General features: G+C 35.8%; 2 protein-coding genes across 6 annotated transcripts in view; one reads left to right on the forward strand and one right to left on the reverse strand.

Annotated features, from left to right (window-relative positions):
- The window catches only part of PIK3CB (phosphatidylinositol-4,5-bisphosphate 3-kinase catalytic subunit beta), a 203,873-nt gene that overhangs the window by 102,839 nt on the left and 82,662 nt on the right, over positions 1 to 18,372 (forward strand). For all 3 annotated transcript variants that reach the window (XM_072792544.1, XM_072792546.1, XM_072792547.1), the window contains 3 exons: positions 5,565 to 5,744; positions 8,343 to 8,513; positions 9,616 to 9,693. In XM_072792544.1, coding sequence (XP_072648645.1) covers positions 5,565 to 5,744; positions 8,343 to 8,513; positions 9,616 to 9,693 — 429 coding nt within the window. The remainder of the gene's footprint in view (positions 1 to 5,564; positions 5,745 to 8,342; positions 8,514 to 9,615; positions 9,694 to 18,372) is intronic.
- FAIM (Fas apoptotic inhibitory molecule) overlaps positions 10,349 to 18,372 on the reverse strand; it is a 118,944-nt gene continuing 110,920 nt past the window's right edge. For all 3 annotated transcript variants that reach the window (XR_012014880.1, XR_012014881.1, XM_072792562.1), the window contains one exon: positions 10,349 to 10,720. Coding sequence is in view for 1 of the 3 variants with exons in the window: in XM_072792562.1 (XP_072648663.1) it covers positions 10,628 to 10,720 (93 nt within the window). In the remaining 2 variants the exon portion in view is untranslated. The remainder of the gene's footprint in view (positions 10,721 to 18,372) is intronic.

An 18,372-nucleotide genomic window follows, 5' to 3' on the forward strand; every position in this document is an offset into this window, starting at 1 on the left:
AAAATTCAAATTAGCCTTTTATGACTTCTGCCCATGTGGTTGTACTTTCTTGTTTTGAATAAGTATCCGATGAGTCTTCCCTTAATTATACATGCCCAGTATTCAGATAGTTGAGATATAGCTATCATAACTCTCCTTAGTCTTTTCTTTTAGCTGAACATTTCCATTTCCCTGAGGAATAAAGTTTCTAGTTCCGTATTGTATAGACTAGTAAAATTAATAAATTATTAAAGAAATTTGGAAAGCTACATAGAGTTCATCATTCTTTGTTTAGGCAAGTAAGATCATATTAAAAAAAAAAAAAATTGGTGCCTGGCTGGCTCAGTTGGTAGAGTGTGCAACTCCTGATCTCAGGGTTGTGAGTTTGATCCCCACATTGGGTATAGAAATTACTTAAAAATGAAATCTTTAAAAATAAATAAATAAAAATAAACCCCCCAATTCATAACTTATTACCAGTATCATTTCATAAGTGAATAAATATTTCACCAACAAAAAAATAGGAGTGGTAATACCAGAATAAAGGATCATTAACATATTGATCATTCATACATGGATTTTTTTTGGACCTCTGACTTTTATAAAATATTCGCTTTGCCATTTCATCATTACTGCTAATAACCAACATTAGGAAGCAGTATGTAGGAACACTAAACATGAGATGAAATGTAACAAAGTATTCATATAGGTTAAAAAATGGTTTTACAGGATTGTTAAAATAGAGAAATAGAGACAGTAGTTTCTGTGAAAAATGTGAAATTTTTGATGACCACATCATCAGTATCATTTGGTATAGATCAGGGCTTTTAAGAAGCAAGGTAAATATAATCAGAGAACTAACATGGTTCAGTTTTCAAGAACATTAGTCCCAGCAGCTAGACCACAGAGGCATTATTTTTAATTCTGAGAGTCATAGTTTTTAAGGATACCAATAAACTGGAGCATCACTTTCAAACCTGTGTTTTTTTTAAACCTCAGCCAGCATAAGTTATATGAAATTATTCTGTCAATTAAGGGAGGGAAGCATATGGCATTTGAAATAGTTTCCTGTGTGTTAGGGGAACAGGGCAGGTTGTGGAAAGGGTAGAAGGAGGTAGAGACTATACTTTTGGGGGAATTTCAGAGAATATATCAGAAGCATGGGCAGAAATATGACAAAAAATGAAGCACATACAGTAAAACTATGAAGAGTATTTCTTCACCTGTGTAGACGTTATCTGAATAATCACAATTGTCAACACATAGAAGTAGTCACAAATGAACTCTGTTCCTTCCTGCTAAACAGAAGTATCTATCCCATCCATATGCCCATTGTCTTTTTTTTTTTAAATATTTTATTTATTTATTCATAGAGATGCAGAGAGAGAGAGAGAGAGAGAGAGGCAGAGACACAGGCAGAGGGAGAAGCAGGCTTCATGCAGGGAGCCTGATGTGGGAGTCTCTCCAGGGTCTCCAGGATCATGCCCTGGGCTGCAGGTGGCGCTAAACTGCTGCGCCACTGGGGCTGCTCTGCCCATTGTCTTCGTTAGGTAGTCTCTCATGTACAGCTTTTTTTTTTTTAAAGATTTTATTTATTCATTCATAAGAGACACACAGAGAGAGGCAGAGACACAGGCAGGGAGAAGCAGGCTCCTCGCAGGGAACCCGACACTGGACTCGATCCTGGGACCAGGATCACGCCCTGAGCCAAAGGCAAACACTCAACTGCTGAGCCACCCAGGCGTTCCATGTACAGCTGTTTGTAAGCATTGAGCAATACAATGCAAGTCAACTCTTCAGTAAAATGACAAGTCTTTTAAAGATACAGTATTTTGTGAAGTATTTAAAGGAGATGATGGAAAATTGCTTAATATAGGAAAAACCAGTTGAGTTCTGACTACGTCAACCCAATTAGCAGTTTATTGAAGAAAATTAACATGAATGATGAGACACAGGAGTTCTTTAGAAGACATGAATGTAATAGTTTTAAATTTTTTTTTTTTTATAAATTTTTATTTATTTATGATAGTCTCACAGAGAGAGAGAGAGAGAGAGAGGCAGAGACACAGGCAGAGGGAGAAGCAGGCTCCATGCACCGGGAGCCTGACGTGGGATTCGATCCCGGGTCTCCAGGATCGCGCCCTGGGCCAAAGGCAGGCGCCAAACCGCTGCGCCACCCAGGGATCCCAATAGTTTTTAATTTTTTTAAAAAGATTTTATTTGAGAGAGAGCAAGCAAGTGAGCACAAGCAAGGGGTAGCAGAGAGAGAGAGAGATAGAGAAAAATAGGCTCCCCAGACTCCCCACTGTGCAGGGATCCTGATGTGGGGCTCAATCCCAGGATCCTGAGATCATGACCTGAGTTGAAGGTAGACACTTAACCGGCTAAGCCACCCAGGTGCCCCAGGATTACCATTGGTCTTAAAGTTTTGAGCTCTTGGTACTTTATACAGTTCCATTATATGAATGTACACTTAAACAATGAGGAGGTTATGTATGCCAACCCCTCTGTACTAAAAAATCCACGTATATCTTTGACCCCTACAAAACTTACCAGCTAATAGCTTCCTGTTGACTGAAAGGATTACTGTTAATATAGATAGTTGATTAACACGTATTTGTTTTAGGTATTGTGTACTGTATTTTTATAATAAAGTAAGCTAAAGGGAAGAAAATGTTCTTCAAATCATAAGAAAAACACATTTACAGTTTTATACTGTATTTATAAAAAAATACGTGTAAAGTGGACCTACACAGTTCAAATTCATGTTGCTCAGGTGTCAACTGTATATCCATTGTCTCAGTGGCATCTCTCTCAGAACTGATGATGAGGAATGTCTTTTCACATATTTATAAAACATTCATATTCCTGTTGTATTTCCTTTCGTCTATTTTAAAATTGTGTCTTACTGATTTGGATAAGATTTTGGTTTTTGGTGGTAGTAATTTTTGTCATTCATATGTGTTGGGAATGTGTTCTTCCTACGTGTGGCTTATTTCTTTTATCCTTTGTTTTGGTAGTTTTATTTTACTTGCTTTTTACTGTCATTCTAGTCAGTGTTCAAATTTTCTTAATTATCGTGTTATACACGTGTATACACACAGAACATATTAAGTTTAACATTGCTTTGTATGAAATGTCAATTTATGTATTTCTGTTGGATATATACCTAGAAACAGAATTGGTGAGTCATGGGTGTGTGTGTGTGTGTAATCAGTTTTTAGATACCACCAAATAGTTTTTCTCTTTTCTTTTCTCTTTTCTTTTCTTTTTCTTTTCTTTTCTTTTTTTTAGATTTAATTATTTGTTTTGAGAGAAGGGGAGAGAGAGAGACAGAGAATGAGAGAATGGTTGCAAGAACGGGAGGGGCAAAGGGAGAGAGGAGGAATCCCAAGCAGACACTGGCCTAGGGCAGGGACTCAACATGGGGCTTGATCTCATTACCTTGAAATCTCGACCTGAGCTGAAACCAGGAGTCAGTTGCTTAACCAACTACACCACCCAGGCACCCGCAGACAGTTTTTCAAATTTACATTCCTATCAGAAATATATTGAGATTTTAGTTTCTTCACATCTTTGCTAACACTCGATATTGTCAAATTTAAAAAAAACTTTTTGATTTGTCATGTTCCTTTTCATTGAGTTTTAAATTTCACTTAATATGTTTTATTTCTTGGCGTTCTCTTCGATTCTTCTTCAGATATATTTGCTCTTTATTCATTTTCATGTTTTTTTCTTAAAGATTTTATTTAATTATTCATGAGAGACACAGAGAGGCAGAGACACAGACTCCATGCAGGGAGAAGCAGACTCCATGCAGGGAGCCGGATGCAGAACTCGATCCCGTCACTCCAGGATCATGCCCTGGGCCAAAGGCAGGGCGCCAAACCCCTGAGCCACTCAGGGATTCCGCTTTTAATTTTTAAAACACATTAACTATACTAGTTTTCTTTTTTTTTTTTCTGAGTATTATTTCCAATATCTGAGTTTTTCAAGTCCAGTTCTGATTTCTGGTCTTTTCTTTAGATTCTTACTATCTGATAACTAAGAGTGTCCTCGAGTTTTGTATTTCTAAAAAGTTTATGAAATAGTAAATGGGACTCTTAGAATAATTTTATGATGTATTAAGGAGCTTAGGTCTTATTATTCACATCTGTCCTCTTTAAATACAGTGGCCACTAGCCACATATGTACATTTAAATTTAAATTAAGAAAAATTAAAATTCAGTTATTCACACTAGCCACATATCAGGTTTCTCAACCATTTGTGGCTAAGTGCTATTGTATTGGACAGCACAGAATAGAATATTTCCATTTTTAAAGAGTTTTACTTGAGTAGCACTGCTTCAGATACTTATGACCATTTGTATTATGTTAAAAAAGTATCATCTCTTTGTGACTCTCTTTTTAAAGGTAGATTACTTTCTAAGGTAGATGAAGGTTTTGAGGTAGATAGTGCAAGGAGATTAAGACGCTATATTGCTCTTTAGGAGAAAGATGAAGAATTGCTGAAGTAGAAGAATGTTAGTGGAGATGGAGAAGAGTTTACAGTTGGCAACCCAAGGACATAAGATCATTGCTATCTTTTTGGGAAGTGAGGGGAGGAAAGTGGAGTCATGTGACTTTTCAAATGACTCTTTGGATCCTGGCTCATATGGTTTGATGCATATAGCATTAACTCACACAGGAAATTAGGAGGAAAGGGTAAATATACTAGAGAAAATAGATTGGAACGCCCAGTAAATTTAGGTTTAAAAATTTGGAATTTGAAGTCCCTTGTAGAAAAGGGAAGTGACTTCACTTGGTGGAAATATTGCAGAATCAATCTCTGGTCAGTACACAGAGTTTTCTAACGATCACTTGTCCAGAGTAGCAGTTGACTGCTTTAGGAGACAGTGAATTTTCTTAAATTCTTGGTATGTGATCATATGGTGGGAAATTATTTTGCTGGATTGAGATGTTTCAGATGTTATTAAATAACCTTTAACATCTGTACTTTTTGGATTTATGGTGAGCAGATTTGATAATACTCTGTTCTATCTATATCTTCATTAATTAAAGCTTCTTTGTTTTTCTTTACATGTTTATAAAATTGGACTGAATTGTTCATTTATAGTTTAATTAGTATAGAGTATATGTCTCTTCTTAATAGTGACAATATAAAATTCTTAGTATGATTTAACACCGCAGGTTTTTTGGTACCTTTTTCAGAGAAAGATATTTTAGAAAATAAAGATAGTCCCTGAGATATACATTTGATAAACTCTGATGGTAAATTTTAGTTAAATATATGCTTTAGTTAAATATTAATCTTAACTGTGGAATCAGTGGCACTTTGTATAGCGTAAGATAACTTGCGAATAATCAGAAATCTTAACAAATTTATCATGGACACATTATATTTAGAAAATAGGAAAATGTACTGAAATGTTAAATGTAAAGGATATGTATATATAACATACTTTATGTATATGTACGTATTATGTACGGATATATATATGATGTAGTAATAAGTATACATGTAAAAAGTGAGGTTTTTCAGCACAAATATAAAATTGCTCCTTTTTTTCTACCTCCCTTTTTAGGACGTGTTTAGCTTTCAAATATCTCCTAATATGAATCCTATCAAAATAAATGAACTGGCAATCCAAAAACGTTTGACTATTCATGGGAAAGAAGATGAAGTTAGCCCCAATGATTATGTGTTGCAAGTCAGTGGGAGAGTAGAATATGTATTTGGTGATCACCCACTAATTCAATTCCAGGTATGTGTATTAACTGTCAATTTACCAGAGATGTGTGTGTGTGTGTATGTATTTAAGAATTTACATTTCTGATAAAAATGTATTGTTATAGTCAAGTATTTAGAACCTACAGAAAATTCATGATCCTACCTCCCTGTGAGATAACCATTCTTTTTTTTTTTTTTTTTTTTTGAGATAACCATTCTTAAAATTTTGGCATACTTTGTTGTTTTACTTGTAGTTCTGTATATTTTTGGCATAATGATTATATGTTTAATGTGTGTATCTAAATGGTTCCTTTCTGCTTTTTTGATTGTTTCAGTGTTATATCATCATTTCCTGTGGCACTATGAATTCTGAATAAAATAAGCTATAGCTGCCTACTATTTTATTGTGTAAACATAATAATTAGGTAGGAAATATTCTGGGGGAAGTAAAATACAAGATTTTTTAAATTAAATGGTCACTAATAAAATTGTATTAAAACTTGTGCTTATCAGTTAACAAAGTCTTATAAATTTTCATTGTGAATTATAAAACTTTTCAGTTTCAGTCTAACATTTATATGTGTAATTGCCCTTCCCTCTGTTGTCTCTTAACTTCCATATATGGTAGGAATTTTGTAAGAATTAGGTCTGACCATATTCAAAAGCTTTCCTCCATCTTAGACGACATACCTTTTTCCATGAAATCATGCGTTCCTTGAGGATAGTGCCTCATATTGTTTTTGGAGTACACTGGAGTGGAATTTAAATACCATGAGGTATGCTATTTATACGATAGGATCCTGGCTTTGCCTTCAAGGAACTTGAAGATATTTTTGTTGAAATTATATTTAGAGACCAAAAAATGGTCATTACATAAAGAATAAAGGCTAAATGCAAAGTTAGAAGAAAATACTAATGGGATTTTAGAAAAATATGTTATTACTCCTACTTGTGGATTTTTATTGTTTTAAGCAAGAGAGAGATATTCCAAATATTAAGTGATGTTTGAATATAAGGAGCTGTGCTTTATTTACAGCTAATTGCAGATTTTTTTACCTTTTCAGATTTTTAGTATGGCCTTTAATTTTTGTGGTTTACTAGGAAGAAAGTCTAGCAGCAATTGTAACTGCTCTGCACAGCTTTGGGAGCTATGGCATTTTGACAATAAGTGCTTGAACTGTATGTAGCCCATGAGAGGAAGAAGGAAGAGGAAAAGTACTTGGTGGTCGTAAAGGAGTGCTGGCTTCTACCCTCTATGTTCTGCTATCTTTTAAGTAGCCTCCTGCTTCTTAACACTTTTGTTTTAACCTTAATTACTGGAGGGTATATTATTTTGCCAAAACTAGGAAATTTTTTTTATTTGTTTTTGTTTTGTTTTCTAGGATTTTTATTATAAAGAAATATAAAGACTTGTATACATTTTTGTACAAGGTCATGAGAGAGGAAATAATACCATATAGGCAAAGGAATGTGAAGGAAGTGGAATGACACATATTTCGTAGTGGAAAATTTTTGATTGAATATATTTATAAAAAAAAATATATTTATCATAATATGTAACTCCCACTTACAGACCATTCTGGAATTTTTTTTTTTTTTAATTAAGTATTTTGTGGGGATTCCTGGTGGCTCAGTGGTTGAGTGTCTGCCTTTGGCCCAGGGCGTGATCCTGGAGTCCCAGGATCGAGTCCCACATCATCGGGCTCCCTACATGGAGCCTGCTCTTCCCTCTGCCTGTGTCTCTCATGAATAAATAAAATCTTAAAAAAATAAAAAGTATTTTATGGTTCTGAATTGAATATAACACACTGAATCTGTGTAGGAAATTTATATTCTTCTGAGGAATGTCTTAGGTTTCTTTCTATTCAGATTTGTTGGGCATCCCTGGTAATGTGAATAACCACCCCTTTTCTTATATGCCTTTGGAAAGTCATCCTGGTCTCATGGAAATAAAACAGAGCATCAGGCTAAGATGGGCAATATGTTTTTGCAAGGGAGATGGTAATGGTTGTCTAGAGCCCTTTGCTGTAAAGAGACCAGGTCTGTTTCAGGGATCCATGGGAAAGTCTAAGATGACTACTTCAGAATGTAAAGAAATGGCACATGTGTACTGCATGTTCAGTTTTACTGACTGATTGGTCGAAGCTTGCACTGTGATATCACAGTCTTTGCCACTCAAGTCCCACCCCTAGAGAGGTAAGCTGATTGATCAAAATGTCAGATACTAAGTGTAAAGAGAAGACAAAACATCTAGACTGAGGTACATATTTTTTAAAGGTTTAGCAAAAAAAAAAAAAAAAAAAAAAGTACAAGTAGATTTAAAAATACTATTTATAAGATGCCATGTAATTAAGCTCTTCTGACTTTTAATTCTTTCATCTATGAAACTTTTACAGGGTTGTTAGGAAAATTCGGTACAAATATTAAAAAGCAGGTGGTTCTTAGGTCTTAAACATTCAATTAATGGTAGCAATTTTATGTTGTGATTTTAATTTCTTATATTTTTGACATTGAGTTGTTAAGATATATTTTCATAGTATATTGGCATAGTGGTGTTCATCTGAATTTTATTCTTCTGTCAATTTAAGTATTTGCTTGGAAGTCTTTACCTTATTCTCTCTTGCCACTGTAGTATATCCGGAACTGTGTAATGAACAGGACTTTGCCCCATTTTATGCTTGTGGAATGTTGCAAGATTAAGAAGATGTATGAACAGGAAATGATTGCCATAGAGGCTGCCATAAATCGAAATGCATCAAACCTTCCTCTTCCTTTACCCCCAAAGAAAATGCGAATTATTTCTGTAAGTTTCACATGTGAACCTTTGGTAACCTCAAAAAGCATCTAATTTTTGTTAGGTTGTGTGCTTAAGCCTCACATATTTTCTCTGCTCACTTCTTCTGTGACAACCAGTGTACATTTGCCAAAAATCTATTTTCATTTATTGGTAATTATCTTTCTAGCTACTATTCTTTTTCCTCAGCTCAAGCTACATATAAATGTAAATATGTTATTTCTGGTTTCAGTGTTCTTTTTGTGTCACAGAAAAATAACACCAAATTAGAAATTTCTTGAGATAACATCTAAACACTGACTTCAGTGAGCAATTTGAGACATTCTAGTAGAAAAGTTAGATGTGTAGACATAGTTGATTTTCTAGTGTATTTCATTTCTGTCAGCTTAGCTATGATAGCATTTTTAGTATAACTTGATACCTTCTTATTGAATACTTTTAGAATTTATTTATTTTTTTAAAGATTTTATTTATTTATTTGTGAGAGACAGAGAGAGAGAGAAAGAATGAGACAGAAAGGCAGAGACACAGGCAGAGAGAGAAGTAGGCTCCATGCAGGGAGCCCAACATGGGACTCAGTCCCACATCTCCAGGATCAGGCCCTGGACTGAAGGTGGCACTAAACCGCTGAGCCACCTGGGCTGACCTAGAATTTAAATATATCAAAGATAACATTTTTTTCCCAGAATGTACTATATTTATATAAAGCAAATCTTAAGTTTCTTTTTATTGATTGGAATAGTTAACATTTTTAAATAGTTACTCAGTTTCAACAAGTTGTATGTTTAATCTCCGCTTGATGATTAAGATATTCACTGTATATTAATTTAAATGGTCAATTCTTAATTCATCCAAAGCTTTAATACTTTTAGTTGATGGTGTTTAATTTAGTGAATTTCTTGACAGTATTGGAATGCTGCCTGTGTTTTGTCATAAGAACTAAGTGCTAGTGATTGTGATGCTTAATTTAGTATATGGGATTTTCAGTTGTTAGTTTAGAGGTATTTTTTCATTATTTTGTTAGTGGACATGAGAACCGATAAGATGATTTCATTGCTAGTATATAATATTTATTTCTTTAATTAAAATACTCTATTTTATTCTTTTGCAGCATGTTTGGGAAAATAACAATCCTTTCCAAATTGTCTTGGTTAAGGGAAATAAACTTAACACAGAAGAAAGTGTAAAAGTGAGTACTTGTTAAGATTTGAGGTTTTTTATCTGCTCCATTGTTATTATTTATTATTTATTTTTATTTATTTATTATTTATTCATGAGAGACACAGACTGAGAGAGGCAGAGACACAGGCAGAGAGAGAAGCAGGCTCCATGAAGGCAGCCCGATGCGGGACTCGACCCCAGATCCTGGGATCATGACCCAAGCTGAAGGCAGGCGCCCAACCACTGAGCCACCCGGGAGTCCCTGTTATTATTTTTTGAAGATTTATTTATTCACTTTAGAGAGAAAGAATGTGCGTACTTACGTGCGCATAAGTGCGGGCGCAGGGGGAGGGGCAGAGGGAGAGGGAGAGAAGCAGACCTTGCCCTGAGCATGGAGCCAGTCATGGCCGGATCCCAAGAAACCAAGAGTTGGCCACTCAACCAAATGAGTCACCCAGTTGCCCCTATCTGCTCCATTATTTGAATAACTCACTGATTTGCCTAATGAATGTCACATTGAAGATTAAGTTTTACCCATATTGGTCATTTACACAAGATAGATAGAATATGGTGACTTAATGTTAAGACAAGAATTTTTGTTTTAAAGTATTATTTGAATAGTTGAAGATGTAATGGATGTAGTGACATTTTCCCCGTATATATTATGTGAAAGAACTTGCTTATTTTTTTTTTTAAGATTTTAAAAATTTATTTATTCGTAGAGACAGAGAGAGAGGGGGGCAGAGACACACAGGCAGAGGGAGAAACGGGCTCCATGCAGGGAGCCTGACTTGAGACTCGATCCCGGGTCTCCATGATCACACCCCAGGCTGCAGGCAGTGCTAAACCGCTGCACCACTGGGGCTGCCCAAAAGAACTTGCTTAAATCAGGAATTCAGCAAATAACAATTTAAGCCAAAACTATAGGCCACAGGTTCCTATGCAAGCTTCATTCTCCTTTGTCAGCCTTGTTTAGAGTTTGACTCAGTCTTCTTTCTCAGGCCTTTTTTTTTCTTTGAAACTTGCTGAACACAGAGAAAATGTAATACCATTTCCTGGAAGAAAATAGAGGACTACATTATGGACCACAAGTTGTTAACACATGGAGATTTATTGCATAACCCCATATAATTAAGTAAAGACTTAACAAGGCATTTGTCTCAAAGTGTAAAGTATGCATTTTCCTCTGTTTTGCTTGGTAGGAAAGTGAGTGAATAGTTTTGTGATCCAAGAAAGAGATTCACTTAATTTGAGATGTTTGCTGGCATGAGGATATATTCAGGAGCAACTTGCCAAAGATTACCAGTGCCTTGCTTTTATAAATAGTCTTTAAATATTCTTTGGTTAGCTGTCATTAAAACAGGGTCCTTTTTTTGCTCTTATATTCTCAGTTAGGATTTAATTTTTAATGAGTATGCTTATGGTCAGTTAGCCTTTGTTTTCTGTTTTAGTGGTAATTCTATTTTTTCTTTGAACTTTTCTTAATTTTTGTTGAGTTGCGGAAGTATAACATGATTGTTAGAACAGGTAAAATAGTCCACACACCATTAAAGAAAAAAGTTATTGATATTTTTTCCTCTTACATATTGACTTGAGAAGTCTTCCTCTTACCAATTTTTCTGAATAAGCTTATATGGGATTGGTATTATTTCTTCCTTAAATGTTTGGTAAGATTTACTCCAAGCCATCTGACCCTGGAGTTTTCTTTGTGGGGAGATTTTTAATTAGAAATTCAATTTTCTTTCTTTCTTTCTTTCTTTCTTTCTTTCTTTCTTTCTTTCTTTCTTGATTTATTTGAGAAAGAAAGGGAGAGTGAGCAAGTGGGGGGAAGGGGCAGAGGGAGAGAAGGAATCTCAAGCAGACTCCCCTCTGAGCACAGAGCCTGAGATGGGGCCCCCATCCCATGACCTGGGCCGAAAATAAGAGTTGGACACTTAACCCACTGAGCCACCCAGGCACCCCTAGGAATTTAATTTCTTTAATGGATATATAGAAAGTCCGATTTTCTAGGTTTTTTTTTTTTTTTAAGACTTTATTTATTCATGAGATAGAAAGAGAGAGAGAGGCAGAGACATGGGCAGAGGGAGAAAGCAGGCTCCATGCAGGGATGGAGGATTGATGTGGGACTCAATCCTGGGTCTCCAGGATCACATCCTAGACTGAAGGCAGCGCTAAACCGCTGAGCCACCCGGGCTGCTCTCTTGTGTCAGTTTTGATAATTTTTGTCCTTTGAAGAATTTGTTTTATGTTGTTACATTTTTGGCATTACATTCATGATAGCCCCTTAAGTTAGTTTTCCTTTGCTGTTTAACAGATTGCCACAAACCTAGCATCTTGAATATGTATTTATTATCTTACTTTTCTGTTGGTCAGAAGTCTGGGCATGGTGTGTGGCTGGGTTTTCTGCTTATGCTTTTGCAAGGTTGAAATCCAGATGTTAGTTTGGTTGTATTTTTTCCTGAAGGCTCTGGGGAAGAATTTGCTACCAAGGGAATTCAAATTTAGTTCCTTGAAGTTGTAGAACTGAGGTTCTCATTTCCTTGCTTGGTCTTGGTAGGGGATTGACTAAAGATTTCTCTTACTAGAGGCATCTTTCAAGCCTGGCTATGTGGCTCTCCGTTTTTAACTGTAGAAATGGAGAATTTCTCAAGCATCAAATCCTTCTCACATTTGCCAGTAAGAGCCTGGTCCCTTTTTAAGGGCTCATCAATGCATCAGGCCATGAAAGATAATCTCCCTTCCACAAAGTGAGCTATGTCAAATAGTATACCCCCTAATTACAGGAGTGAAATCCATTATATTCCTAGTCCCCGAGATCTTATAGGGCGCATGATTGTCTTAACTCTGTGAGTTTGCTTAGAATTTTGGAGCATATTGCTTCCTTATCAGTTTTTTCCTAGCCTTGTTGTGTTTCACTTTTCAGGTATGCATCTTCATATTCAGGAGGAGCCTGAATTCAGTGCTGTCCCAAATCTGTGTGCATTAATGCACACAAAATTCAAGAAGCCCTCTAGTTATAGCTCTAAGGTTAAAGGGGTCTTCTAACACTCAGAAAAAGTGAGGCTCTCCCTGCTTTTTTCCCCTGTTGTTTCCTGTTCTTTTCTCTGTTCTCATTTGCCCCAGTTTTTAAGAAGTCCTGTGGCAGCAGCAACAATAATAGGGATAGGCCTAAAATGCAGAGTTGAACCTTCTCTGATTAGAGGAGTTGTAGAGAGAATGGGGCAAATGCTCACAGACTTTTTCTTTTTCTGTTCTTCTGCTGTTTGGCACAGTTCCAGGATGTGTGGGTGAATGAAGCTTTAGCTTTCTGGCTGGGTGATACAAAAAGGTCCCCAGGCAACCAAAAAATTCTTGATGATTGAAGAGTGAGAGGAGCTTGGGGAAGCAACTCCTTAAAGTTGTTTATGCTTATAGGTTTATTCCTGAGCTGTACATATGTGGATCTGACTCTTAATTGCCTACATACTTTGAGAACTGAACTGTAGCATATACTCCCACCCAGGTCTCAGTCTGGTCACTGTATGCTGCACACAGAGGACAAATCCAAGAGCTCTCTAAAGGATTTTAAAAACTGAACTGGTATTAGAACCATAGCTTCAAGGGGCTTATTGCACCTTGGAGTTTGAACATAAACCATTTCTCCTAAAACATCAACATTCTCCGTAGACTATAAATAAAACCCAGAGTCTTATAACATGGTGGTCTTAATGGTCTAGGATGCAATTTAAAATTAATTGGCATATAAGGAGCCAGGAAAATCTCAAGATGTATGGATAATGATAACAAGTGTCAGTGCTCAGATTGACATAGGTGGTAAGTCAGTTATTATAAAAATTCTCCAAGGAAGGACAAACACAATTGAAAAGGATGGAAAAATAGAAAATTTCTGCCAAGAAATAGAAGATATAATAGAAACCATATGGAAAATTTAGAACTGAAGAATACAGTAAATTATAATTTAAAAACTCATTGAATGGACACAATAGTGAAATGGTAATGAGAAAGGTAAGAGTAAAAAAAAAAGGTAAGAGTCAGTGAATTTGAAAATTAATAAAAATAATTTCCAATTTGAACAAAATAGAGAAAAATGAGGGAGAAAAAACTCTTTATGGCCTCAGATACCTGTGCAACAATATCAGAAGGTTGAACATTTGTGTAATCTGAGTTCCAGAAAGAAAAAGAGTACAGTTCAGAAAAAGTATATAAAGAAATTATCATTGGGAGCTTACAAAGTTGGTGAAAGACATAAATATAACAGATTCAAGAAGCTCAATGAACCACAAGGAGGATAAACCCACAGAATGTCAAGTTCACGTATATCTGATAGCACACTAATTAGTCAAAAATCATAACACCTCATAGCCTACTTATATGGGTCTCAGCACCCTTAAACTGTTAAAATATATATTACCTGAAGAAATAAGGAAACTATCTTAATCTTTTTTTCTCTTATCAGTGTCTGAAACACTAAATAAATATTTGTGCTATGAATTAATACATTTTAATGTAACTGTCTCTAACATATTCTTAAAGGTAGCATAACACTCCTCCCAAAAACCAGAACAAATCTGTCTCTTTACAAAGTGATACCTTTCAGGAAACTGTGGGAATTTCAGCCTGTTTATGCCACTGACCTTTTTTTGTGTCTAATATCTAAAGGCAGCAAGTGGTGGATTTTGGCCATTATTACTGAACAAGAAGGAAATTAGGTATAATGTTGGGAAAAAGTTTCATGGCTTGCCCAACACAGAAATTGTTGAATTCAGGAATGCAGTCTGTGTGCAGCTTTGGCACATCCTTGCTATAGCACAGGGAAAGTTCTTTGCATGATAAAGCCTGCCTTTTCCTGTTCTCCAAATGTTCTGGGGCTTGTGTAAAAGGGTCTTTTTGGAAGTTTACTCAAGTTGGACAATAAAACATGACTGTGTTAAGCATGATGGTGCTTTAAAATTCTTTACTTTTCAGAGCTTGAAGTTGCTTCAGTCCAAGAATCATGGAATGGGACAATTTTGACAAAATTCCATGTGATACAAATTCAGAGTATAGTTTTTCTCACTGCTTTTTCTAAAATAAAAACTTCTCCTTAATCCTGCTATCATGGGAAATTCTAAGTTCAGAAAACATAGGGTTCCTATCTATCTATCTATCTATCTATCTATCTATCTATTTATATTTTATTTATTCATGAGAGACAGAGAGACAGAGAGAGAGAAAGAGGCAGAGACACAGGCAGAGGGAGAAGCAGGCTCCATGCAGGGAGCCTGACATGGGACTGGATCCAGGGTCTCCAGGATCACACTCTGGGCTAAAGGCAAAGCTAAACCGCTGAGCCACCTGGGCTGCCCCACCTCAATTTATTTTAAATGTAGATCACTTTTAGTACCTCTTTTTTGTTTTTAACCATGTATCAACTTGAATTATTTTAGCCAATTACTAGGAGATTTCTCAAGTATATATAATCTTAATGACTGGTCTTAAATCACACTTTGACTAGGTAATGAGTAATATTTCAGCACATTTCTTCAGAATGTTCAGGGTCTCTTTTTTTATTGTTACCATGCCTTGGTTAGAGTCTTTTTTATTACTCTTTTCTAGATCATACTCTTTGCTGTTGCTATTTATAGCTAGTAGATCTTTATAGATATAGATCTTTTCAAGTTCATTATACTCCAGATTTTTTGAGCTTTGTAGCCAACTGATTCATACTTTTACTTCATTCCTTATGTTTGAATTCTGTTAGAAGTTGGTTGATGGAATTACAACTAGCGGTTTTTGTTTTGGTTCTTTCAATACTAACATTTATTAAGTACTTACGGAGTGAACTCCTTTATGTTCTTACTCTCAAAAATTGTTAGAAACCAAGAGATGCCAACGTTTTCAAGTTCAGCAATTTAAGTAGCTTGTTTTTATCACAAAAACATTGAAAAGTATTCATTTCTTTAAACTTGTAATTTTTCTGAATAAACTATTCTAATTCATAAGTCTCACTAAGTGTTCAGGGTCATCGAGAGTAAGAACTGAATACCATTTTTATACTGAAATTCCTGTCTTACAAAGATGCAAAATGTGTTTTATATATGTTTTGTTTTATGATTTACCAAATTTCACTTCACAAGTTCAGTGTATAATGCTCAATCCATCTCTCTCTCTCTCTGTCCCTCTCTCAATACACACACACACACACACACACACACACACACACACAGTGTCCTTATATAAAATTTTGACTTTTTAAAAAATAATTGAGGGTAATTAACAGTCAAAAAAGTCAGGAGCAAGATTCACCGTAAGTATGTATGTGGTAAGATCCTCCATAACTGTTTGATGTTGGAGTATGGATTTTGCTCTCTTGCAATATAGCTAGTGGTCAAAGCAAAGAAAACATGATCAGTTATAATATTCAGAATTTAGGGGATGCCTGGGTGGCTCAGCGGTTGAACATCTCCCTTTGGCTCAGGGTATGATCCTGGGATCTGGGATCTAGTCCCACATCGGGCTCCTTACACGGGGCCTGCTTCTCCCTCTGCTTGTCTCTGCCTCTCTGTCTGTGTCTCTCATGAATAAATAAATAAAATCTTTAAAAAGAATTCAGAATTTCTCTGAAGATAAACTAGTTACTCATGTGTTTGGAACTCATCCTGATAGTACTATAAACAGAGAGATGTTAGTGGTTCCTTATGAAGGAGACACAGTGGGAGATAAAGTGGGTGCCAACACCTATGTCAGCATCATTACAGTAGATAAAATGTTTCACGTATCTTTCTTTTTTAAAATTTTGTAAATTTAAATCCAATTTAATTAACATATAGTGTTTTTATTAGTATCAAAGGTTGAATTTAGAGGTTCATTCTTTTTTAAAATAAGGTTTATTTATTTTAGAAAGAGAATGTTCTGGGGGTAGAGAAGAGAGAGAGGGAGAAATCTCTAGCAGACTCCCTGCTGAGCACGTAGCAGTGCTCCATCTAATGACCCTGAGATTATGACCTTAGCTAAAACTAAGAGTTGGACGCCTAGTTGACAAGAGCTACCCAGGTGGCTCTCACATATGTTTCTTTTATAGACTCTTTCACTGGCTAGACTTAAAATATAATATTGACAGCACAATAGGAAAAGTTATTTTTTTAAGATTTATTTATTAATTTTTAGAGTGTGAGAGAGCACATGCTGGCAGGAAGGGGCAGAGAGAGAATCTTAAGCCAACTCTATGCTAAGTGCAGAGCCCAGGACTCAGATCATGACCTAAGTTGAAACTAAAAGTCAGAGGCTTAACCAGCTGTGTCACCCAGGCGTCCTAGGAACAGTCATTCTATAGGAGACCAAAGTAATTCAGTCTAGATATTATCCTTAACCATGTGATGGTTTATCTTTAACTGAATGGTAATATTTGAACTTCCCAAAGAAATATATTGTGTGTCTTTCAGGGAAGTTCTGTATGCATATTTTTACCTCAAACTCAGTTTTGGGTAAGGTTTAGGTAGCAGAGACTTTGTTGTGGCCATTTAAGGTCAGGTGAGCCTAGAGTAGAATAAAAGTAGTCTTAGGAACATGAAATTCCTAAGCAGAGATCTTGTGTGAATAGATGACAACCCTTACCCCACCCCCCATACATCTTTACTTGGAGATTTATGGAGCATCAGGTGCATATTGAACAACCTGCCTTTTTCTGGAAGAAAAACGCTCTTTATTTTATTTTATTTTTTATTTTTATTTTTATTTTATTTTATTATAATTTTTAAAAATGTTATTTTTATTTGCATTTATTCTATGCAGAATTTACTCCCAGACCATAAGTTTTTGTTTCCTCAGTTTCTTTTGGGGTATCCTTTTCTTATGTGCAACCTCCTCTTATTTAGGAACAATCTGCTCATTTTTAGTAAGGATCGTCTCAGTGTGGCAGGGAGAGCTCATGTATGGATTAATCTGACCATGAACCCTTTAAGTTATACACCGCATCTTGGGGACTTTGTTCACCTGGATGTGCTCAGTGACCAGAGAATCTACATCTAAACTCTTAAGTTCAGCATTACTCTCTGCATTTTTAAGCATGTCAGTAAAAATTCAGCACTCTTCTTGGGCCACTGACTTGTGTCCAGCCCCACTGTTTGGCCTGGGCACACACTGCTTCTGCAAAGTGACATCTTTCAGAAACTTGGTGACTTTTTGGGTATGCATACTCTTGATGGCCTGGGCAGTTCCACTTGTGTTTGTAGAGTGAACACAAGGGTTTGAACTTCTTGATTTGCATGATTTTGTAGGGTTTTCTGAGTCAAGCGAATAGTGAACCATTTTCAGAGGTCACCCCAGGCTGCTTAGGGGAAGAGTGAAAAATACTCTTTAAACCCTTTATGCGTCCCAACATACATGCCATCCTCAATCTACCCCACCCATGTGACTTCACAATATAGTAACAAGGATCTATCTATAGTTGGTGAGTATTGGATTCTGATTTTTTTATTAGCTATATCATTTGACCTTCCTCATTATTTGCTTTCCTTGTCTTATGAATAATAATGGACTAGTATTTCATTTTTCTAATATTCTATAACTTCTAAATAGAATAGATTGACAGACAGGGGTATCCATGAGAGCATGTCATCTTCAGGTAACAGAAAATCTAACAAAAAGGAGCTTAAATAGGAGCTTTACATTTTTTAAATAGTTTTATCAAATGTAAGGAAGGTTCATCTTACAGGAGGGTAAATGGTTA

This window comes from Canis lupus, chromosome 22 (genome assembly GCF_048164855.1).
Source record: "Canis lupus baileyi chromosome 22, mCanLup2.hap1, whole genome shotgun sequence".
Classification (NCBI taxonomy): domain Eukaryota; kingdom Metazoa; phylum Chordata; class Mammalia; order Carnivora; family Canidae; genus Canis; species Canis lupus.